The sequence below is a fragment of the Ascochyta rabiei genome, chromosome 9 (assembly GCF_004011695.2).
Source record: "Ascochyta rabiei chromosome 9, complete sequence".
Lineage (NCBI taxonomy): Eukaryota > Fungi > Ascomycota > Dothideomycetes > Pleosporales > Didymellaceae > Ascochyta > Ascochyta rabiei.
Genome location: NC_082413.1, coordinates 664,933 through 688,293, shown reverse-complemented (window position 1 = coordinate 688,293; position 23,361 = coordinate 664,933). Strand labels below are relative to the sequence as shown.

At 55.4% G+C, this 23,361-nt stretch overlaps 7 protein-coding genes across 7 annotated transcripts, besides 16 other annotated features; 3 read left to right on the top strand and 4 right to left on the bottom strand.

Annotated features, from left to right (window-relative positions):
• Window positions 1-495: 495 nt before the first annotated feature.
• Window positions 496-3,930, top strand: EKO05_0005782 (uncharacterized protein; the record flags this gene model as incomplete). The annotated part of the gene is made up of 1 exon (XM_038939711.2): window positions 496-3,930. The coding sequence occupies one exon, from the start codon at window positions 496-498 to the stop codon at window positions 3,928-3,930; it is 3,435 nt and encodes a 1,144-aa protein (XP_038798800.2).
• A 1,509-nt stretch (window positions 3,931-5,439) lies between these two features.
• On the bottom strand, window positions 5,440-6,489 carry EKO05_0005781 (uncharacterized protein; the record flags this gene model as incomplete). The annotated part of the gene is made up of 1 exon (XM_059636668.1): window positions 5,440-6,489. One exon carries the CDS (start codon window positions 6,487-6,489, stop codon window positions 5,440-5,442), a length of 1,050 nt encoding a protein of 349 aa, XP_059492651.1.
• Window positions 6,490-7,135: 646 nt separating this feature from the next.
• EKO05_0005780 (uncharacterized protein) lies at window positions 7,136-7,966 on the bottom strand (the record flags this gene model as incomplete). The annotated part of the gene is made up of 1 exon (XM_059636667.1): window positions 7,136-7,966. The coding sequence occupies one exon, from the start codon at window positions 7,964-7,966 to the stop codon at window positions 7,136-7,138; it is 831 nt and encodes a 276-aa protein (XP_059492650.1).
• Window positions 7,967-8,362: 396 nt separating this feature from the next.
• On the bottom strand, window positions 8,363-9,488 carry EKO05_0005779 (uncharacterized protein; the record flags this gene model as incomplete). The annotated part of the gene is made up of 4 exons (XM_038939893.2): window positions 8,363-8,449; window positions 8,504-9,195; window positions 9,283-9,377; window positions 9,424-9,488. The coding sequence occupies 4 exons, from the start codon at window positions 9,486-9,488 to the stop codon at window positions 8,363-8,365; spliced, it is 939 nt and encodes a 312-aa protein (XP_038798799.2).
• A 222-nt stretch (window positions 9,489-9,710) lies between these two features.
• Window positions 9,711-9,746: a tandem repeat.
• A 1,938-nt stretch (window positions 9,747-11,684) lies between these two features.
• Window positions 11,685-11,747: a tandem repeat.
• Window positions 11,748-12,889: 1,142 nt separating this feature from the next.
• EKO05_0005778 (uncharacterized protein) lies at window positions 12,890-14,826 on the top strand (the record flags this gene model as incomplete). Its single annotated transcript, XM_038939596.1, has 6 exons — window positions 12,890-12,965; window positions 13,021-13,324; window positions 13,376-13,434; window positions 13,490-13,529; window positions 13,585-14,082; window positions 14,133-14,826. The coding sequence occupies 6 exons, from the start codon at window positions 12,890-12,892 to the stop codon at window positions 14,824-14,826; spliced, it is 1,671 nt and encodes a 556-aa protein (XP_038798798.1).
• Window positions 14,700-14,742: a tandem repeat.
• Window positions 14,827-14,840: 14 nt separating the features above from the next.
• Window positions 14,841-14,890: a tandem repeat.
• Window positions 14,891-15,142: 252 nt separating this feature from the next.
• Window positions 15,143-15,186: a tandem repeat.
• An 82-nt stretch (window positions 15,187-15,268) lies between these two features.
• Window positions 15,269-15,304: a tandem repeat.
• Window positions 15,305-15,408: 104 nt separating this feature from the next.
• Window positions 15,409-15,444: a tandem repeat.
• A 41-nt stretch (window positions 15,445-15,485) lies between these two features.
• Window positions 15,486-15,537: a tandem repeat.
• Window positions 15,538-15,597: 60 nt separating this feature from the next.
• Window positions 15,598-15,638: a tandem repeat.
• Window positions 15,639-15,823: 185 nt separating this feature from the next.
• Window positions 15,824-15,926: a tandem repeat.
• A 218-nt stretch (window positions 15,927-16,144) lies between these two features.
• On the top strand, window positions 16,145-19,642 carry EKO05_0005777 (uncharacterized protein; the record flags this gene model as incomplete). Its single annotated transcript, XM_038939937.1, has 4 exons — window positions 16,145-17,860; window positions 17,925-18,564; window positions 18,615-18,667; window positions 18,728-19,642. 4 exons carry the CDS (start codon window positions 16,145-16,147, stop codon window positions 19,640-19,642), a joined length of 3,324 nt encoding a protein of 1,107 aa, XP_038798797.1.
• Window positions 16,245-16,273: a tandem repeat.
• Window positions 16,274-16,310: a tandem repeat.
• Window positions 16,636-16,684: a tandem repeat.
• Window positions 17,694-17,726: a tandem repeat.
• Window positions 19,280-19,301: a tandem repeat.
• Window positions 19,643-20,263: 621 nt separating the features above from the next.
• Window positions 20,264-20,284: a tandem repeat.
• Window positions 20,285-20,369: 85 nt separating this feature from the next.
• On the bottom strand, window positions 20,370-23,255 carry EKO05_0005776 (uncharacterized protein; the record flags this gene model as incomplete). The annotated part of the gene is made up of 8 exons (XM_038939919.2): window positions 20,370-20,811; window positions 20,868-20,988; window positions 21,046-21,225; window positions 21,283-21,322; window positions 21,372-21,430; window positions 21,482-21,557; window positions 21,604-22,959; window positions 23,010-23,255. 8 exons carry the CDS (start codon window positions 23,253-23,255, stop codon window positions 20,370-20,372), a joined length of 2,520 nt encoding a protein of 839 aa, XP_038798796.2.
• Between the last annotated feature and the right edge of the window lie 106 nt (window positions 23,256-23,361).

Genomic DNA, 23,361 nt, shown 5'->3' with positions numbered 1-23,361 from the left:
CCTGTAGAAATCTCACAAGCGCCATCCCACATCATTACAGACCCACTAAGCCAAAGCTTGACTTCCAGTGTTGCAATCAAAACGCAATCATCTGCTGTACCTATTTCATCATCGCAAAATTCCGCGTCAGACACAAGCAGTACGATAGCCAGTGCTTCTACCCGGCTCACATCCCAGTTGATTCCTACATCGTCAATACCACATGAGCAGCAGACAAATCCGCTGTTTACTGCCCCACCGGCTTCCACGAGCGATCGGAAACCTAATCCTGGAACCCTAAAGCTCACAACTTCGACCACATTCGATATCTTGACTAATCTGCTGCCGGAACCTCTCAGTACTTCATTCAGTGAGCATGCATCCGGGTTGACTTCTCTCCCAGCTCTTTCGTCCACCGGCAACCTCGAGGCATCGACCTCCGCGCCATGGAGTACAATCGTGGCTGTCACAAGCATCGAAGAGAGTAATGATAGTGTGGAAACAACCAGTACTTCCATGGTACCATCATCTTTGGTTACTTCAGCTATCGAGCCAAGTCTCAGCTCCATCTTGGGAACCGCCACAAGCATTGTTGAAATACCTCTGCCTTTGCCAATGCCAAGTGGTCCGGAGACTACGGCCACTCTTGCTACATCAGCGATTCCATCCTCGCTATCTATCAGTAGCGGACAGCCGCTTCCTGGCGGTTCGACTGCGTTCACACCCGTGAATAGCGGCACATTGAGCACGAGCGAACCTACTCTGGTCCCCTGGAGTCAGAGCGCTATCATCACTTCAAGCACAAGGACGTCGATTCAGTCTTCGATGGTTTCGATGATTTCGAGCGGCGCACAAATACCGACCAGCTCCCTGCTTGAGTCCACGACTGTCATCAGCGACGTTGCGAGCATGTCAAGCCTTTCTGCCAACCTCTCACATCCGGGTATCACTGCGGGTGTCACACCAGATACCGACTCCAGTGTTGTGACAGCAACGAGCTCATCAACTTTAAGTATACTCACTGAGTCTGAGCCACTGCTCAGTGAAACCAGAGCGCTCATCTCTTCGATATCAGGCGTTGTCTCAACAGAAATCGTCAGCCTTACCTCTACCGGCTCGTCTCCAGTCGCCTCCCTATCGCTCACCGTTGAGTTGCCAAGCAAAAGCAGTGCATTGGTAGCAATATCGTCCAAAACAAATGCCACGGGGTCAAGCAGTTCTACAGAGATGGTTGTTTCCTCACTTGAAACGAGAACCTTGTCGAGTGCCACGTACAGCAGCGAAGTTATCTCCTCCTTCTTGCCATCAGAAACGGCTTTCCCTAGTGTATCTGTTGCTACCACATCCGCATCGCAGACATTTATCAATACATCACAGGATCCGTCATCTCCTACACCCACATTCGTTGGCACGCAACCTAGTTTTACCAGTCAATCATCAGGAGTAACGTCTAATACGCAACAATTAGCAAGTACATTACCTGTTTCAGAGTCACAGGTCCCCCAAAATCAGACTTCCATCCTTAAGGCTCCCTCCATGGGTATTGCATCCTCATCAACACTCAGCAGCAGCGTTTCAGTCCTATCATCGCTTTTGACTGGTAGTCGAGTCCCTTCATTAAAAGACTTTACTTCACTGCAGACAATTGCAACTGGCCCCATTCCAACATCGGAATCTTCGGCATATTCTTCTAGCTTGAGCTCCAACTCTTCATCTTCCGGCCTCGGTTCGTTGGTAATTCCATCTTCAAGCGGGGCCTCACCTCTGGCCCCTTCTACTACAAAGACAATCATGTCTCTAAGTAGGCCGCCCTTTCCGTCGTCATCAGCTGCCTTGAACGGCACCCAGTCAAAAACATTATCATCCATAACTCCGGGAATAGTCACGGCTACGTTCTCTACAGTCTATGTCTCCAGTATCAGATCAAGTACTTTAGACTTGAGCACTATCGCTTTTTCTCTGCTCAACTCAGTGACAAATGCGGCAGCAAATAACACTGATACCCCAGTATCGAGACCTCGGTCTACTGTACTTCCCTCCGCCACCTCAGGGACGTGGCTACCCACCAGCGAATCTCTCCAGTCATCCAGAAAGCTCGGCTTTAGTGCAAACTCAACACGGTCATCACCAGCGCGACCATCGTTAAGCGCTAGTACTGGATTACCTAGGCTTTCCAAAAACTCTACGATCGGTACAACGGAGCTCGGAATTACATTCAGTCGTTCAGCACTACCCACAGGGATCACCTCAGATACTGCTTCTGCTCCTAATGCAACACAAGCAGAAACCATGCAGACCTCATCGGAACTAGACCCAGCCATCTCTGGTATTGCAGATCTTACCGCTTCCATTACCCCAGGAAGTGATTCTAGCATACAAACAGATGCCCCAAGCTATACCTTGGTTTCAGGATTGAAAACAGCATCGACCACGGGTGGTGCTGACGCTGACAACAAGAATACATTGGCGATGCCACACACTCCTACTAGCACACCTAGCCAAACTGCTACTGCCGGCAATCCGCCTCCCCTCACAGCCTCACAGACCGCTGGTATCGCAGTCGGAGGCACGACGTGCCTCCTCATCGCTGTAGTCGCAGCGATTTATATTGCTCGCCGCTATCATGCGGCCAAACATGGAAAACGTATGAGCACTGGATCTGTCTACCCTAAGGTTGCGTACCTATACGATCCAAAAACAGGTGGAGGTGGCAGTGATGCTGAAGCCTTGATGTCTGGCACCGATGGTGGTATGCCTCCTGCTGACTCTACATCCAGAGCAGCCCAGGGCTCTCCAAAACACATGCAACGTCATAGCACGGGTACAGTGCCGTTTAATTGCTTCACCAACCCAGGCAACCCCTTCGGGGAACCATATAGAGATCCAACAGTTCACAGATACTCCGAATTTGCACGATGCGACACAACAAGGGCGCTGTCTGCCGCAGTGGCAGGCTATGCTAATGCCCCGAGGCGTTCGTCCTCATACACCAAGTACCAGTCGAATAGTTCGAATCCTTTCAGCGACCATGTGATCCCGTCGCCAACCTTTGCGCCGTTTTCTCCAGATGACATTCGAAGACCGGAGCTCAAAAGAGCCCAGAGCCCAAGTGATGGAAGAGGCGACTACTCACAGATGTCCGTCAATCCATATGCGTATCTCAACACCGCCGCTTCAATGTACCCACCGATTTCACCTTACAGACGCCCAGTAACCCAGGGTCTATCTCCCACGTTCGATACAAGGCGGCGAACGATGGACAGCGATCCCTTTGCTGATCCATTCGAACACGATGTACTTCTTCAAGTCGATGAACGGAACCGGACTTCAGATAGTGTGACTATTCTTGCACCTTCTCCGAACCTAATGTCTCCACGAACTCCACGGACTCCAGTAGGACCAAAGCTACCTGTCAGACAGCCCAATGGTGTGACCCCGGCCAGGTCACTTCTGAGTCCGGTGGCTGCACAGTATTTTCACAAAGCACAAAAAGCCAAGATACCACGGAAGAGCATCGCTTCACCAGTCTTGGTTCAAGTGGGGCGATCGCCCGTAATCAACCCCTTCGCTCCTCTACCGGCTGCTCCTGAACCTTTGGGGTGGGAAGACTTCAAGCGACATTCGGACAAGCACTTTTTAGACGAGCAGAGTGTGCCTGCGCCGCTCAAGTTCTCGTCTCCGGCTATCAAGAAGAAGCCGGTCCCTTCATCGCACACTCACACGAAGTCTTCCCTCACAGGGGCAGGACAAGCCCTACTGGCCGGAAATGGACTTCCGTTGACTGCCAAGATACCACGCATGTACAACAAGAGCGTTGGGCTGGACGTGCCGCGTGTACACGGCAACGCTGGTTCGGCGCATGAAGATATGTCCAGTGATCCCGTTGTAAGGGAAAAGAGGAGCAGGGAGCTGCGGTTTGCGGACCCAGCGTTAATTGGCAAAGAGTTCTGAGGATTATTACCTTGCATGGAGAGCCCCGGTGTTGGATGTTGATAAGGTGGCGTTCTTGGTGGTCTGTATCCTAAACACCAAGCAAGCATTGCATGGTCTTGCTTTCTCCTTCTCATTATTCGCTGTAAATCCTTGCCAAATACCCCAGCGTCACACGCGCTTGCATCAATTTTATAGACTTATCAATAATTGCACATCACTCACACCAGGGTCGCAGAAGCAGACTGTGCAAGGGTCCTTCTCCAGTGTTATCGATGTTGGTGGCGCATCCTCACACTCCTCCTGTTGTTGCGTCGGTGACCGAACGCTCACACAAGCTCCACTATGCACAACACCCAGTACTTCTCAAGCGAGCACCCTAACCGCTAGACAGCATGTACTGTTACGAACCACCAACCCCCGCCAACTCCAACACGAGGCACAAAGCCGCGGCGAAACGCACACGATCGACGATGTTGCCTGCAGCCCCGGAATCCCCCTGACCCCTACCAAAGTTTAGTCTGAACCGTCAACGACGTTGGACCAGGAACAAGCGAGAGGAAAACAACGGACAAGGAAAGCACCAACGAATCCACTGCGCGGTCGCTACGCCACCTCGAACCGATTTCGCCGACCGCCCCAACGCTCTGCAAGCATGGACGCATGGACGCATGGACGGATGCGCATCAGGAACGAGGGAAAGCCAGCAAGAGAAGCCAGCAGCCAGATCTGGCATCCCCTGCCTGATCCCCAAGCTCGAAACCCAGAGCGGGAGGAAAAAGAAGCAAACAAATGGGAAAAAGAAAAGAGAGACTGACTCCACTCCCTCCGCCTTGGCTCTGCGACGACGCGAGGACACTGCGCCTCATCGTCTCTTCGTTCCACGGACAGCCGATTGGCTCGTTCCGTTGCGCCGAGGGGAGGCACACATGGCAGAAATGCACTACTGTAGAGCTAACGGGAAAGCTTTGCAAGCCGCGCAGCTGCATCTGCGTGTTGTGCTCTGTGCGCGGGGAAGCAGACGTTGTTCTGCCGTGACTTTCCACTTGGGGCTAGAGGTCAAGCTTCTTTCCTTTCTCGATCTAGGGTGGGTTTGAGTCCCAAGGATGTCGTTAGAGTTTGACTAGAGGACTTTGGGAGCGCACGGCTGGGGGCAAGTCGTGTGGAATCCTGAGGTTTGCGCGCACTACGCTCTGCTGCGGGGTAAGCTCCGGACCGGGTTGATTTAGTCACAATGACGATCATCCAGGTCGAGCGAGATGATGCAGTGAGCATAAAGCTTTGATTGATGGCAATGCTAGAGATGAACGAACATGGGTTCATCGACATATGAGACCGCCGTTACATGTCAGGTCGTTCCTAATAAACCTCCATGCATGGCCCTGACGTCCTCCTCACCATTCGGTACGTACCGATTGAAAACGCCCCAAACCCCAGAATACGTTCCAGAACATGGTAGCCCAACGGTCATAATTTTGCTCCATGGCGTGTTTAAGTTTAGCCCGTATCGAAGTTTAGACGGCTGTTAATTCAGCCCAGCCGTTCCAGACCATACAAGCCGTCAATCAGACCACTGATCTCTTGCTTCTCCTCGACCACGACAACACCCTGACGCTTGGTCTTCTTCCTGTTCCACACATCCATGAGCCATTCATGAGGTGAGGCTTCCATATCGATCGGGCCTGGGCATAGTGGCAGCTTCTGACGATGCTCTCGTTCGTAGTCGAGCACACGTTGGTAGCGATCGACTTCCTTGGCGATACGCTGAACGAGCTTCCGCAATGAGCCTTGGTCCTCAGTAAGTGTGGAGAGCAATGCCTCGGCCTCAACTTCGGCAGTATCCACGTCGAGCTGAGTAAACTTCTGGAATATTTGGCGTCTGTGTACTTCGACAGCAGTGTTGATCGGAGGAGCAAGGCCACCCAGATCACGGACAGCGAGGAAGGGGGTTTCAGTGTAGTTCCAACAATCCGTCTCGTGCAGTGTGTTCTGATAGTATACTTGAACGTCAAGAAGGTGCGCTTTCACAGCACCTACAGTTGCTGCATTCTGCAGCTGCATCCTCAGATCTTTCACGTCAAGCGACGAGTTGAAGACTGGATTCTCAGAAGAGAGATCAATTGCTTTGGTGGCGGATCGTGTTGTACGGATGTTTGCAAACATCGTATGGACTTGGCCGAGACGTAGACTCGCGATGTCTTTGGCTCCCAAGCATTGGATGACTTCGCAGCCATCTTTTGCTCGAATATCAATACAGACTTTGGTGATCTCTCCCACTGGTTTCACCGACCGCGCATGCTTGAGGATGCATTTGAGGCGACCAGGAAGAGACTGGAAGTGGCTCCAGTTGCTGATAAAAACGTTCTTACAGCACCCATTACAACCCGCGTCGCCGATGTTGGGAATGCGTCGATACGGTACAGCTGCAGGATTGATCTGATGAACAGGTAAATCTGGATAAGACCTGGACACGTCGTGCAAGATATGTGCAGCTGGAGAGAATAATAACATATGGGTACGTCGATTCTTCAAGCTCCTGTCTCCGAGAGACTTAACAACGCCCCGAATCACTTCAGCCATGGACGGGTTCGGTCGGGGTGGCCTCCAGGATTGGGTACCACATTTAGCGATGGTCGCGGTGAGAGCGTGGAAGATCTCTTCCGTATCTACTCCAAAGGGCTGGATTGGATAGAGCAGATCTGGTCTGTTGCCGGTGACGGATTGATGAGTGCAGTGTGTTGTATAGAGCGCTACACGATCACCCCGGTCAAGATGGTAAAGAGCACTGTTCACGGCGTCCAGAGCTCTGCTAAGACACTCTTTGCTGACATAATAACTGTGAGGCTCTTTAGTTGGGCAGATCTTGGTTGGGAGCACTGCACTCACGCGTTGTCAACAACGAAAATCACATCGATAGTGCTGTCTGAAAGTAATGCACGGTTGTGCAGAGTACCTTCAACTTCCACAGCGATCCAGAAGTCCTGCTGGTCTGCTTGGGATAGCTGGGTGACTTCAGAGAAAACCTTCACTGCAGCTCGCAAAGTAGTTGGTGCGCTCCCGCACGCAGCTAGATGGTGAATATCCATATTGTCATGTAGATACTCGGATGGGGAAGGTAGTCGTCTGGCAATTCGACCTATAATAGACCCCAGCCTCGCTCCACTAATCAGGTTAGTAAAACCCCAGTGGTTGAGACGCACGACGGTCGCAATCTCATTTCACCAACTTACTTGCGCGCATTTTTCCTAACATACGCGTCGACAGCATCATCGCTTGGCTTTTGGAGCAGTTCCACACCAGAATCATCATCGTTGCAAGCTGCGGGCGACGTGGGAGACGGCACATCAGATGTGTTACCACTGTTACCACTGGATTCTCCGGTCTCCGTACGTCGCAGACGTGACAAACCGGCAAGCAACCGCAGACGAGAGGGACGTCGCTCGGTGGGTAGAGAGCGGCCGCCAAATTTCTGAGAGGTATTTTCGGTAGCACCGGTTTCGTTAGAACGATCAACGAAATCTGTGGTATTGGGTACGTGTGCAGACTCCTGCGACGTAAGCACGTCGAAAAAAGGCCATGGGGCAGTTTCCGTCAATGCAGGCACGCCACCTGGTCCGCCAACTGGTCCGCCGTCGAGAGCGTCATCCTGGCTACTGTCACGTGAGAGGTATCTATAATCTCCCATACTCGATGCTGAGGTTGAGGAACGACTTTCCCTATTCTTGCGTATTGTCAGAGGCTGGCTACTGGGTAGTCTACTAACAGGCAGTGGTGTTGCAGCCCACGCTGAGGAGACCTCGAGCGGGTCTGCCCACCCCAGAAGAGATGCTTCTGTGCTATAGTTATGTGGTGACTCCCAGAGGTTGCTCTTGATTTCGTCGATGATGTCGTCTAGAGGACCGTACACGTACTGGTCGTTGCGTCGGTGGTGAGTCGACTTATGGAAAATGCGCTTGCGAAACGTTGGCCTGCGTGACTTCTTGTAGATGTACAGAGGTTCGGGACAGAAGATGGCGTGTTGTGAGAGTCCAAACGTGTCGCACGGTGCTAGCGCCATAATAGACGCGTCGAAAGCAAACGGACAGCGCGTCGCGTCGTATCCTAACTTCACTGTGAATGTGTCAAAAGAACAGAAGAATGGTGTAAACAAACCCCTGCAGCCGTCACCAATCCCTTCAGATGTGTGAAATCAAAGATAAAGGCTCAGAAAACTTCAAGGAAACTGGAGGTTTCGCTGAGTACGGCAGTTTGTTATTGATGCTGGTGATGTACGAGTTAAGTCCAAAAGGTCTCCGCAGCAACCTTTCTTGCGTCTGCTACGGAGGAAGTCGCGCCTCGCGAGTCTGTTGACATTTCTGGACAGTTCCTGCTACCACGGGTACGTCACCCCACTCTGCTATCAAACAACGCACGCCATCCGGGAGGGGGGGGCGGGGTTAGCGATTTCGTCAGTCTAAGCTTCTGTCGTTCGTGCAGCTGCAAGGGCCAGATGATTCTTCATGCCGGCCATAGTCTCACTGTCTCCCTGCTGGAAGCGAATCTGTATCAGTTAGCAGCTGGAGAGACTTTAGACGCTAAGTGCAGGTAGTCTTACGATATCTTCTCCGGCGCCGGGTCCGTACAGAACAGGCTCAGAGAGACTAGCATTGACAGCTCTTTTCACACGCTCTTCCCATACGCCCTCCCAATTCCACTCTCCAGGACGTCGATTTCTTCCAAGTGCTACACCTTCGCCCGAGTTAGAAGAGACAGGACTGAGAGAACGTTGCTGGCCATGCAACTCTGAGCCACGGTGAGCTCGCCATGCATGGTAAGCGCCTGGGTTCGCGGCGGCTTCTAACGAGACTGAATCGAGGACTGTCTCCTCACTGAATGTGGACCGGATGTACTCGATAACGGCCACGATGGAGACACCAGTCACAGCGGATAGTGCTCTAGAATGGTCCAAGGTAGCACTTCCTCCTTCCGCGTGCACAGGCGTACCACTTTGAGCAGGGCTATCGACTATAGACCCACTCGCGTCGCGCGAACCTGCTACAGACCGTCGTGCCCGACCAAACCAGTGTGGGAACCCATGACGAAGACTGAACCCACCTGGTGGTAACCGTTCCTCGTCGGTTGCGCTGACGGTGTCCGTGTCCAAGGAGGCAGTTGTGTGAGTGTATGTTGTGAGTGGCGTGAGCAGAGGGTGGAAAACATCGGTAGAAAAGGTCACAATGGGCGGTAGAGCTGGATAGCTCGACGGAAAAGACAGCTGGAAGCGCAGGACTGCAGGGGCATATGGACCTGTCGAGCGTGAATACAAGGAGAATGCAGCGTAGGAGGCAGGCACGGCGTCAGTAGGCCTTGCTTAGCTCTACGACATCTGACTACCTTTTCGCACGAATATGACGCCTACCCATAGCGACGGATCGCCTGGTGTGATGGTCACGAAAACACCGTCGAGCTGAGCATGTCGCAGCGTAGAGCTATCCTGTGTTAAGACAGACCGCCAAGCTACTGACCACAACCTACAACTCGACAAGCAGATGCTGCTTTCGGAAAGACGAGAGCCGCGGCGATGAGAAGGGCAGAGGCATATCGCGTACAGTGTTGGTGCTTATTGGGCTGTCCGACAAGTGCGGTGAGGTGAGGTTGCCGGAGCGTTGATATGCGCTTTAGCGCTGAAGTAGGTGGGTCTCGAGCTAGCCGCTGTACCGTCAGCTTCTGGCACACAACACCACAGCCTGTATCCTGCCAGAACCACGAAGGAGATGAGCGCGCATCACGAGCTCACTGCAGGACTACCTGCAAGTGCCGACGTGGCAGTGCAGCCGCAGTGACAGTGGACACGGCAGCCCGAACGGGCCGGGTCAGCGTCCCGGATGCTACAATTGCTGGGCCGGCAAGCAGAAAAAGCAGCACCTGAGGAAATTTGTTCGTGACACCACGATAATCGATATCAGACGCACTCTGGTCCGACACTTGCCCTCGGTGTCGTTGCATTAGCGTCCGCAGCGGCAAGGCGTCCTGCAGACAGTGCTGCAAGTGGGCGAAGAGCGTTTGACGTGTGCGGTACAGTCTCGAATTTACACTGTCCTGCAGCTCCTTTGGGCACGAACAGCCTCTACTTACTCGAACGCACGCAAACAGGCATACTGACACCGTAGGTGTCGAGAGCCATGGGGCGGCATATGCCTGCGTTGCGCCCACAAGCCCGTCACGTCTGCTATTGGCACCTACAGTATGCGAGGGTCACCGTTCACCAGTGACTCGTGTCCACAACATATCGTCGACCCAGGTCTACGGATGCTGCGGGACTTGCACAGCAACCAGGAAGCAGAATTGCGATCGCCCTGCGATATCCAGGTTGCTTGGAGGCAGGTCTGCCCACTTGCTACCGCCTGTCGTGCAACCTGACGGCTTCGAAATGCGCTGGCTCCAGTCAAGACGTAACGAGCAGAGCAGGCTGCGACTGCGACATCACAGGTTACTGCCGCGTCTCACGTGCCTCGTTTACGCATTGGTCGACGGCAGTCCTGCGAGGAGATCGGAGAAATCGACCCACGCTGTCGGGTCTGTCAGCTGTCTTGTCTTTGCGCACACCCAGGGTGGCCGGCAAGGCCTGTCCAAGACAAGCCCTCGATCCCTCTACATCCCCACGGATCCAAGGGCGCATCAGTCCACGCATCCAAGGGCACATCAGTACACGCATCCAAGAGCACATCAGTACACGCATCCAAGAGCACATCAGTACACGCATCCAAGAGCACATCAGTACACGCATCTACGCTACATAGTTCGGGCATACGTGGCTCGCGGGTACGGATGCAAAGTGTGCTTAATGCGTATACGAAAGTAACTGCACGCGATGCCCCTCATCGGAGGATTCGCGTGGAGCAATCACACCGCAAGGACCACAAATCTGGCGCAACCAGAAGACACTAAGAACGACTGGTCGTCTCAGAGTCTTCTCATGCCCCTGTCCATCGTGTTAATCTCGCGTGGAATCTGCAAGCCACCCTGGCCAATGGCTGCAACATCGCCAGCCTTACGTCTACTGTCCACACCGCCACAAAAGCATCCTGTTTGGTCGTGACTCGGCATCGAAACAGCCGTTGCGTTTTACCCGTTTTTGCGGTGTCGTCCAGTCCAGGGCCGGTCGCAAACGATGCCCGGCGCAGCTGCGACAGCTCAGCTTGCGACACGCAACGGACGTGATGCCGGGTCCGCCAGGAGGACAGCAAAGGGATTGGTCTGGACAGCAACACAGAGGCTGACTCCTGGGCGCAGATGCGCGCAAGGTCACCGTCAGCTGATGTCGCGTTGGGCAGCGAGGCTCACAATGTCTGCTAGATGATGACGGCGCAACGGGTTTGGCAATGACACTACCACTAAGACGCATCGCATCCTGCGAGTTGGATCGATGCAGGAACTGAGTGGAGGAGGTCTTGGGATCACGTTGTCAGCCAGGCTGCGTGGAGCTGACCGAATGGAACGGCGGCATGTGGAGTGCCAGGGAGCGGTCTGGGAGACGCGAAACGTGCAGCGTCGTTCTTGCAGCCATTGGGAGCGCGCGACTCGTGCCCTGGCAGCGCTGATGATGAGCTGTATCGTCACTTACCGCAGCAAGGCGACGGAGAAGTTGAAGCTACTGATGCACTTGGGCGCGTGACGGCCTAAATGGTCGTACTTTGACAACGTCGCAGCTCTTACCTGGTACAGATACACCGCCATTTTTCTTGGGGTGTTTTGGGCGCTGGCATTGTCACTTCAACCACGATTGCTCCATCACCAGCAGAGCAACAGGGCAGAGCAACAGGGCAGAGCAGCAGGGCAGAGCAGCAGGGCAGAGCAGAAGCGCGGGCTGCAGCGCCGATTGGCTCAGGCCGCGCTTCTCGAAAGCATGCGGCGAGAGGTCTTGCTGACTCGCAAGGCGTGCAGAGTCAAAAGCGCCGCAAGGTTTTGAACGGCCCCTGAGCAGGCTTCTGGCGAAGGAATGATTTGGCGCTGAATAGAGTGCAAAGTGCCCACACCGGAACCAAGTCCTATTGCCTCCGGGGAAGCTGGGAGCCTTCCCGTTTCCGTTTACGGCCTCTCAGCGGGCAGCGACAGTCGGCACGACGTTCGCACATTTCCTGGTCGCGACAGGGCCCCCCCGGCGGCGTATGATGCAGCTCTGGAGGTTACAGTAGGTTAGTGCCTGTGGACCGTATCCGCGGTTTTGGGCTAACCGGAAGCCGCATGTTTTTTGCCGGGACACGGGCCCGTGCGCAATGATCTTCTTCGCGAGTTCCAAGTCATCGCACGACGTCTCAACGCTCTTGCAACTCTCCCTGGCCCACCTTACTCGATCGCCTCTAGCCTGCCCAATGTCGTGGGTTCCGCCCAACCCGGTCCCAGTGCTGGGTGAGGCACCGAGCATCAAAGCGCCGCCAGCCCTGGCCCTCGCTCAGGGGTCACAGGTCCGCTGTTTGTTTTCGCGCGCAGAGTTTCCCATCTCGTCCGGTGACTTGCAGTCACAACGCACGCCAGGCTAGCAGCGACATGGCTGCCAACACAGCCTATGCCTGGTCGCTTACCGGCAAACCGAATGCTGTGTCCCTCCAGCCGTGGCATCATGGATCCGCTCTCATTTCACATTCGCTGGTCCTTCCGCTGTCCCTATCCGCCCAGACTACGTACCATCCAGTATCCACAACAATCACCGCCTGTTTCTCCGTTCTCTCCCCGCTGCCCGCATCCCTGTCCGTCCCAGCGGCCCATCCGCTTCACGACGCCACTTAAATCTTGCTCTGCCCTATATACGCTGAGACGCTCGCACCCATTTTCACTTGATCTCTCTCTCTCTCTACCCTGGAGGTACCAGCTCAACGCCAACCCGCACATGTCTTATCTGCTTCAACAACTTCACACATCCAACAGCGCTTCCCATCTTGGACCATAACATCTCGCACGCCTTCCTTTACTTCGCGCCCATCACAACCACACCTCAGCACCAATGGCTCGTTTCGGCCGAGTTTCTGCCACGGGCAGAGGCAAGACGCCTTTCCCTACTCGCCAAATGGCCGTCCTGGGTGAGTCGAGGCTCGCAGTCATTGCTGTAGACAATGTTGTTAACCGCCAGCCTAGCTCTGTGCCGGATATGCGAGCCCATCGCTTTCATGTCCATCTTCCCCTACGCCTACTACATGGTCGAGTCTTTCGAACTTGACCGATCTAAGACAGCAATGTACACAGGAATGGTCACCTCGTCATTTGCATTCATGGAGTGCATCAGCGGAATCTTCTGGGGCCGATTGAGCGACAAAATCGGGCGCAAGAAGGTGCTTCTGGGTGGCATGCTTGGCACCGGATTGAGCATGCTTCTTTTTGGCTTCGCCCAGAGTCTGCCAATGGCACTGTTGGCTCGGGCGCTCGGTGGGCTGCTCAACGGGTGAGGTCATCGTTTACGCTAGGGCCGGACTGGCCGCTAACCGTTATGCAGGAACATTGGCGTCCTTCAAACCACCGTCGCTGAGCTGATCACGGACGAGAGGCACCAGCGTAAGTTTGCTCTAGCGACAAGTCACACGTCGGGCAAAGACTGATTTTTTAATAGCGCGCGCGTATTCCATCATGCCTTTTGTGTGGTGTCTTGGGTAAGGGTTCCCCTGAGCACCGTGTTTCTGCAGCCGACTGACCGCCTTTTCACAGCACCATCATTGGTGGTTCCCTTGGCGGTGTCCTCGCACAGCCTGCCACCGCGCTTCCTGGCGTCTTTGCGGGGACCGTCTTTGAGACGTTCCCCTTCCTCCTGCCCAACGTTGTTTGCGCTCTCGTTGTCGTATTTGGACTTGCGGTGGGTATCTTGTTTCTGCAAGAGACGCACGAAGACAAAAAGTACGACGAGGATCGTGGCCTCGAGGCTGGCAAATGGCTTCTGCGCAAGGCATGGAGGGCAGAGTCGGACGCGACTTTGAACGAGAAAGACGCATCCCTTGATGAGATGACGTCCATGTTGCAGGACCACGACATGAACTCGCATGCGTACCGAAGCACCGACAGCTCGCCGACGTTGTGCAGCACCCGCACATCCATGTCGGAGCCACCGGCCTTCTCGCTGGACCCGGAAAAGGCGCCAGCGCCGAATGTGCGACAAGCGTTCACCAAGCAGGTGTGTTTGAACATAGTGTGCTACGGCATTCTCGCTTTGTAAGCTTCTCCACCCAAATTGACGCTGTGCAACGGCTGATGCTTCGCAGCCACACCATCTCGCTGGAGCAGCTTTTGCCCATTCTCATGTCCAAGGAGACGCCGATGAAGGGCGAGGAGCAGCTGCCGTTCAAGTTCAGCGGTGGATTCGGGTGGAAGACGCAAAACATTGGCGCGTTCCTAGCGATGCAGGGAGCGATGCAGATGTTCGCGCAGCTCATCCTGTTTCCCTGGCTCAGCAAGAGACTGGGGAGCCTGCGCACCTTCTGGATCACGCTGTGCCTGTACCCGGTCCTCTACCTGCTGGCGCCGTACCTCGCGCTCCTCCCCGAGCACCTTCGCATCCCCGGTCTGATGGTGCTGCTCGTCGGCAAAGTCATCTTCCAGTCGCTCTCGTACCCATCTCTGGCGATTATGCTGGCCAACTCGTCGCCGTCGAAGCGCGTCCTGGGCACATTGAACGGAGCCGCCGCGTCTTCGGCTAGCGTGTGCCGCGGGTTCGGGCCTACGGTGTCGGGAGCGGTGGACAGCCTGGGGATGCAGCTCGGCATGTCTGGGCTGGCGTGGTGGACGATTGCTGGTGTTGCGCTTCTTGGCTGGCTTCCAGGGCTTATGCTCGAGGAGTCGAGCAAGCGAGCGGTGAGCGAAGACGACGAGGAGGCGCTTGTCGACTGCGCATCTGACGCGGAATCCGTGATTACGCTCACTCCGGACGAGGCGGCCGAGATGGTTCTCTCCAAATAAGGATCGCCTTGGACTTGTCTTCTTTTTGTTTTTGTTTTTTGTTTTTTTCTTTTTTCTTTTTTTTCCCCTCGATTCCAGCGAGCATTCCTCATTCCCCACGGCGTTCCTTTAAAGAGCAGGAACCATAGATCAAGGACTCGCTTGACGGATAGGGCAGAGACAGCATTTCCCGGCGTTTTCACTTTTCGCTCAGGCTTTGTTCTGGCGGCAAACATTGTAATTGGACAGGGAAGGAGCATCACTAGAAAGAGAGGATATGGCACACACACACATGGGAAAAGCCCAGCTAGCGATGGTAGGGTAGTGTTGAGCCGGCGTTTTTCTTTTCTTTTTCTGTTTCTGTTTTTGTTTTTGTTTTTTCGATTCCCTTTTAACAGGAACAAAATACCCCCAGCCATTGTTTAGTTTTAGATTTGACGACTTTATTTGTTCAGGGTAGTAAATAGATGGATGGATGGGTGGATGGATGGGAGGATGGGAGGGTAGGTACTTTGCGCTGTTTTGTCTGGATTTCTGGACTTCTGGATTTTAGGATGTAGGGCGGGCTGACATGGATGGAAATACGATATCCCCTCTTGCTCATTCATCGTTGGTTGTTTACTGTTCATGGTTTATTGTGATAGCCTCGGGTTATTGAAGCTAGGGCCCGTGCTTTGTATTGTAATGTTACGTGATGGTATGTCATGTGATGCAATGTCATGTGATTCGATGCCGAGGGATCCATCCGTCCAGCTTTGGTAAATCGGAGCGTGGGGTCGGTCGAGTGGGGCGGGCTGTGGCTGTGGCTGTGGCTGTGGCTGTGGCTGTGGCTGGGTTGTAGATGGAAGTGGTTAGCATCTCTCTGGGCGTTCTGTTGCCGCTGATAAGGAATCTGCTAGCCTGATGCCCGGCAGCCGAGCGCGGATTGGATTCGGGGACGTGGATTTGTTGGGGTTCTGCTCTCTGCTGTTGATGGTTGGTCAACTTGGTTGTTCGAGGAGGGTGTTGATTGCAGATCGCAGTGCAGTGCAGCGCAGTGCAGCGCGGTGCAGCGCGGTGCAGTGCGGTGCAGTGCAGATTGAGTGCAGATGAAGTGCAGATGAAGTGCAGATGAAGTGCAGATAAAGTGCAGATAAAGTGCAGATAAAGTGCAGATAAAGTGCAGTGCGGGGGGAATCACAGACGGCGGTCGGCCAATCTCGTGGCTTGGATCTTGACTGGACGCGGACTGAACCTCGACGGGACCTCGACGGGACCTCGACGGGACCTCGACTGGACCCTTTGACTTGTTCCCACGCCCCCGTCCCTCGTCCCCGGCGGCGTCCTACTATGCGCCCTGATGAGCGGCCTCAAACGCTCTCTGGACGAGGCTCATGACGGCGAGCTGCCTGAGCCCTCGGACTCGGCTGCCTCGCAGAAGCCCGCCAGCCCGCCAGCACCGCCCGCGCCCGCGCCCGCGCCCGCGCCCAGCAACAGCGGCAGCAGCAACAGCAACAGCAACAGCACGACGGCGGCCACCTCTTCGTCCTCGGCCGCCTCGTCGTTCCGCAACGTGAGCGCCTGCAACCGCTGCCGGCTGCGCAAGAACCGCTGCGACCAGCGCCTGCCGTCGTGCGCGTCGTGCGACAAGGCGGGCGTCAAGTGCGTCGGCTACGACCCCATCACCAAGCGCGAGATCCCGCGCAGCTACGTGTGGTACCTCGAGACCCGCGTCGCCTACCTCGAGTCGCTGCTGCTCGACCACGGCCTGCCCTTCCACCCCGCCGAAGACTTCAACCCGGCCTTCCCTCCCAGCGGCACCGCGCCCGCCCACCAGCCCGCCCACCAGCCCGCCCACGCCCACGCCCACGCCCACGCCCACGCCCTCGCCCACGCCCACACGCCGCCCCAGCCCAGCAATGGCGCCGCCCATCCGTCTTCTGCCGCCGCCTCGCCCGCCGCCCCCGCCACCCCCGCCGCCCCCGTCCACGCCCACGACGCCGACCGCTACGACCGCGAGAAGCTGACCAAGCTCGTCTCCAACATCGGCATGGTCTCGGTCCAGGGCGCCAGCGACCCGCGCTACCTGGGCTCCACCTCGGGCATCTCCTTTGCCCGCGTCGTCTTCGCCGCCGTCAAGAGCTCCGTCTCCGGCTCGTCCTCGGAGCGTGGCAGCAACCGCGGCGGCAACGCCAAGACGACGGCCAGCGCGAACCTCGTCGACGGCGGCACCTCGATGCGCGACTCCTTCTTCGGCCTGCACACCAAGCCCACCTTCCGCCAGGCCCCCTTCCCCGACCGCGAGCTGGGCGCCCGCCTGGTCGAGCTGTACTTTGAGCACGCCAACCCGCAGATCCCCATCCTGCACCGCGGCGAGTTCATGCACATGTTCGACCGCGTCTACGCCAACGGAGAACGCCACCGCACCTCGCGGGAGTCGTACATGCTCAACATTGTCTTTGCCATTGGCGCCGGCATCATCCTGGGCAGCTCCGACGCCGACGACGCCCCCGCAGACGACCCCTCCCACTCCCCCACCAAGTCCAGAGCCTCGCCCCCGCCCAGCAAGCGCCGCAGGCTGGCCGGCCACCAGCACCAGCCCGAAGAGTACCACGCCTCGGCCATTGTCCACCTCGAGAACTTCCTGGGCTCCTCTCCCGCCGCCGACCGCCCGGACGGCTTTGGCGGCGGCCTCGAGGAGCTGCAGGCCGTCCTGCTGCTCGCTGGCTTTGCCCTGCTGAGGCCCGTCGCCCCTGGTCTGTGGTACATTGTGGGCGTTGCTGTCCGCCTCGGCGTCGATCTGGGCTTGCACTACGAGGACGGAGTGGGCATCGATGGCTCAGCCTCCGAGGACCACGCCGCCGACAGACCAGACCTCAAAACCGAGGCTCCCACAAACGACGATGCTACCACCACCGCCGCCACCGCCACCGCCGCCGCCAGTAGTGCCAACAACGCCAGAATCGATGCAAAGGAAAGGGGCCGCAGACAGTGGGTCAGAGATCTCCGCAGGCGCCTGTGGTGGTGTGTCTACTCGGTCGATAGGCTCGTCAGTACCTGCGTCGGCAGGCCGTTCGTGAGTACCCTGCCTCCCTGAACCTACACCGTGCATCGCACCGACGGAATCCTGACCGAAACAGGGCATCACAGATCAAATCGTCACGACAGAGTTCCCCTCTCTCCTCGACGACCGATTCATCACAAAAGAAGGCTTCCTCGACCCGCCTGCGCATCTCGAGCGACCCACGTACAAACTTGTCGCTTACCACTACTTCCGCCTGAGGCTGCTGCAGTCCGAGATCCTGCAGGTTCTGCAGCACCGCCAGGCCCAGCAAGCAAGGGCGAGCGGGGCAAATCAACGCAACGACTTCATGCACACCAAGCTGCCGTCACCCTTCCTCGCCAAGTTTGACTCTTTCCGCCACTGGCGCGCCGACATTGATAGGCGCTTGCAGGAATGGAAGGACTCGGCTCCCACGCAAATGGACGCAGGCGTGCAGTTCTCGCCTCTCTTCCTCGAGCTCAACTACTGGCAAGCCGTCATCATGTTGTACAGGCAGAGTCTAGTCGTGCCGTCTGGCCTACAGGGCGTGCTTGGCACCACGGGCTCTGATGTCGGCAGTCCGTCCGTGGTGGGACCGGACGAGCGCGAAGACGAAGACCTTGTGTTCCTCAAGGTAGCCGAGGCGGGTCAGAAGGTCTTGAAGCTGTACCGACAGCTACACCGCGTACACCTTGTGAACTACACCTTCTTGGCGACACACCACCTTTTCATGGCTGGTGAGTGCTCTTCTCCGAGACGGAGGCGTGACCTTGCTGACTGGGTCCAGGCATCTCTTTTCTGTACGCTGTCTGGCATAGCGTTCATGTTCGCAGTTTACTCGTAAGCCTGGCTTGTCCTCGACTGCCACGTTGGGCTCCTCAAGGCTAACCGCCCCTGCAGTCTCTCGACGACGTCGACTTTACCGTCTTGGCTGCGACGTCCGTCTTGGGTGACCTCATCGACAAGTGTCCGCCTGCCGAGGCATGTCGTGATGCCTTTGACCGAATGAGCAAAGCCACGATCCAGATGTGCATGTCAACGACTGGATTTGGCCCACAAGCTCTCCGAACGCTACCTCAGTCACAGCAGCACTACCCGCCCACAACACACTCGCCGACTGCAAACTACGCGTCTGCATCAGACACCGACGGCCGGTCCGACGCAGACATGCAAGGATATCCTCGAAGCACGAGCTACTTCTCACAACACGCGCACCAACCGTCTCGCAAACCCGTGCCCAGGTTCGACATGAACCTGAAAGACCTCTTCTCCGACGAGGAAACGGACAAGCGGTCCTTTAGCCGTGTTTCCAACCAGGTCAACACGATGCGCCCCCCGCCCGCGCCCATCAAACCAGAGAACCCCATGGCATTCACAGCCAATCTCAAAATCTCGCCATCGCTGCGCACCCAAGGTTTTGGGTTTGCACAGGGTCAGACCATCCCCTCGCCCCAACAGCAGCAGCAGCAGCAGCCCTATGCCTCAACCACCCCCACCCTCTCCCCGCCCATCTCTCAATCCCCCCCACAACCTCTCCCCTCCCCCTACCAAATCTCTGCCACCCTGCCCTACAACGCCTACACGCACACCATGTCCTCGCAGTACCCCGATCTGGGCTTTCACAACGACCTCGACTTCCTCGACAGCTTCCCCGCGGGCGGCTCGGCGTCCAGCATGGCCGACGGCGCCGCCACGCAGGACGTGGGGATCGGGTTCGGCATGGGCTTTGGCGACGGCACGCACGACTGGAGCGATGGCAATGGGCTGGATCTGTTCGACGGCTTCTTTTTCGGGCCTGGCGGGACGGGCATGTAGGTCACGCACCGTGTCGCAGCACCCTGACTCGGGGTCTGCATGGCGTGCCAGGACATGACGTGATAGGACACAGCACGACATGGGGCCGCTGCTTATCCGAGGCTGGGTTCATTTGTATAATACGTGGATGGACGGACTCATATACCAATTCGATAAACAAACTAATACAACAAGATTCCGTAAAAAAATAACTAGTACACACTTGAATTGATAGACGAGAGAGTAGATGAATACATGGGTAAAAGGATGGAAGGGGAAAAAAAGTAGACTTATTCTAACAAACTTACATGTCTTCTGTACAATTCACAAATCTCTAGTATAGCAGAATACCACATAACATAACATCGTATAATACAGTGCCACCCACCACCACACAGTAGAAACCAGGTTTATCTACAGAACATGTGCAAAGACAGACAGACTCATGTACTAATCCATCAAGCACGTAAATAAATAGATGTTACAAGATGGCTGCTGTAAGTGGTTTTACTGGCATGTGGTTGTACTGGTATGTAGTTTTACTTTGAGGAAAGACGGAGAGATGCTGTTGAGGGTTTTATGCGTTGGATGCGCTGTATGGCTGTTGTGAAGGCGTTGGCTGGTTGTTGTGAAGGCGTTGTTTAGGTAGGTAGGTAGGTAGGTGTGGCTCCTTCGGCGCTGAACATGTACCTTCGGCGCTAAACATGCACCTTCGGCGCTAAATCTACACCTCCCCCGCCACGCCGCTCTACTCCTCCGTCTTGACAACCGCCCTACACTGCTTACACTTCCGCAACTCCCGTTTGATCTCCTCCAGCCGCTCTCGCGCGTCAGGAACCATGGCCAGCAGCTCGGCGCGCAAGGCTTTCGCCTCGAGACTGTCGTCCTCTTTGGTGGAGCACACGCGGTTGACGTCGAGGCGCGTGCGCTCGAAGACGGCGTTGAGGTCGTCCCAGAGCTGGGCTGTGATGATGCTGAATTTGGCGTCGTAGGCTTGCTGTACGCGCTGGGCGATCTGCTTGTATGGCCCGCCTTGCTTGGTCACGGCGCGGAGCAGGGCTTCCGAACGCACGTCGTGGACTCGCTTGCCGCGCACCTTCGGGGCGGCGAGGACGCTGCTGTAGACTTGCTTCATGATTTCCGTCAGGTAGTGCTTGGACTCATCGGTGGTGGCGCGGATTTGGATGCATCTGGTGCGGGATGTGTCAGTCTTGTTCTTGGGAGTGGGTGCGGTGTGCAACGGGACCTGATTTCTCCTTTGAGCTTCTGGCGGAAGCTCTCGCAAATCCTGTCGATCTGAGTACGGCGCTCTTTCAGATTCGCTCGGAAGGCTACGATGGCGCCGGAGAGGGCTGCTGCGGGGTCGACTGCACAGATTCGATCAGTAAGACATCTCGATCGGTTTCGAAGACGGGGAAACGTACCTTTCAGGCCGTTGTTGAGTTTGTCAACTGCATCGCCAACTCGCTCGGCAATCTCTGTGGCCAAGTTGTCGCAGCCCTCGTCGTGAATCAGGTCGAACACAGGACTCAAATGCTCTTCGACAGATACCAGTAGGCTCGAATTCCAGTTTTGCGGCTCGATGGTTTTAGTGCTCCATTCTCCTGCAATTTCATCAGCCTGATGGATTCCACAACGTCAGACATGGGTGCTTGACCTACCGTTGTGGCGAAGTACTGCAGAGTAACCGGCTGGCTTGAGCTTCATTAAATGTCAGCTTTTGTCATGATGGTGCTCAGTAACCACTTACTTTTGCCCATTCAACACACTTACGCCTCGCTCGGTTGATCCAGATCATCTCGTTCTTGTCTGATTGTGTCAGTCCACCATCTCCACAACTGTGTTGCCGTGCCAGCTTACCTATCAACTGGTAGACTTGACCAAACGTATGCTCAGTGAATGAGTCTGCTGCGTCATCGATTGTTTCTTTCAGGCTCTGTAACAGTCAGCTGCATGTTTGCGTTAGCGAGCCTGGAACCTACTGCTCGAGACTTGTGGAAAGTCCTGTTCAGCTCTTCCTTGCGCTTGATCTTGGAAACGCTGCACGACATCTCGATCGTATTGAAGAAGGTCGGAAGAAGAGAATTGCAGTAATGTTCAAGCGACGCAAATCTTCCCAACGAGGGTTGCGAGAAGAGATGAGTGCGCAGTGCTGGGATCTCGGTAGCTTCGAGAGAGAGCTCTGGTGGAGCGCTCTTTGGGTAACCGCCGCTTAAGTGCTGCATGTATACGATGTTGGAGACGCAGAATATTGGAAGCGGAGATCGGTCTTTGGTGTCTTGACGATACTGTTCAGCGATGCCTTGCCTGACGTGCCGGTTTCGTGCAGAGACACGAACTTCATGTCGTCTTTGGATGAGTTCAGCGATCTTGCGCGCAAGTCTTGCTTTCGTTTCGATAAGTCTGTACTTCTCGACAGACTCTTTCCTGTGCTGCAGAGACCTCAGTGCAGCGCTAACGTCCTTGAGATGTTTCTCAAAACCGGCTTGCTTCTCTGCGATCTCTGCCATCGCCTTCTCCTCCGCTGGGATGGACGGGAACGACTGCTTGCTGGTAACGGAAATGTCATCGGAGCGCGTACCTACGACGATTGTATTTCCCGACCTCTTTCTCTTGAACGACTCATTGATGTGGTTGTGCAATGCAGCGTGGTCGATAGCGCGGGCCATGGTGTTGACTACGATGGTCATATCGCATAGCTGAAGATAGCGTCTTGCGCTGTCTACGCGACTTCGTATCTTGTCTGTTGTTCCAGGAAGATCGGCAATGATAATACCCTGATCAAGGATACGTGAGTTCAGACTGACGCGTACCTTCTTGACTAGAGGCCATGGGCAGCAAATGATATCAGTGCCTTCGAACAGGGGACTGTCCATTGCCATGGTGAAGGGCTGGATTGAGTCACTGATTTGTGACGCCGTATTCGCGTCGAGTGTGGCAACGTCGTTGTCTTCTCCATCTGGCATAAACTCGTCAAGAATGTGGTCTGTCCAACTCATAAGCTTGCCGACAAGACGAGGGTCCTCTGCGGACTCAGCATGTGACAAGAAGTCTTCTGCGCGGTCCTTGTCCTGAAACTCTGTACGCCCCATGAACAGAGAGCTGAAAACTGTCATACACGTTCCCGAGGCCAGGCGGCGTTCGTTCGCAATCTCTTCGTCAACCTCCTCATCATCCATCGCCATGTGTAGCCAGAAGTTCTTGAGCTGTTCTTTCACCATATCGCGGTAAGACTGCCGGGACAGGAACTCCACAGATGCTTGGAAAGGTGACTTCTGAGTGGCAGTTGCTTGTGCATATTCAACGACGACAAATGTGCAGCTGTTGCCGTCCGCAGCCTAGAAAGTGTTGGCCTACATCGAGTAAAAAATGATCGCAAGAAACTTACATGAATCGCCAGATTTTCCTGGCCAAGCATGGAGTTCAACAACGAAGACTTGCCCTGCCCAGCGTCTCCAACAAGAGCAATGCGCAAGACATGAGACTCATGTGGAGGATGCTCAAGAACCTTGCTCTCTTCCAGGAGATATTCTGTCTCCTCATCTTGGTATGCTGCGTTCTTTATGAAATATTGAAACTCAGAGATGAGCTGCGAAGAGAGTCGTTCCACCTCCTTGACGGAAGGATGGTACATGGGCAGGTCTGGAAGCGGTTCCGAGTCAGGATCATGCGCAGGGATGAGATTGTCGCCATCGTCCTCAGAATCATCTTCACCGTTATCGAAAGCTTCACCAGCTGTC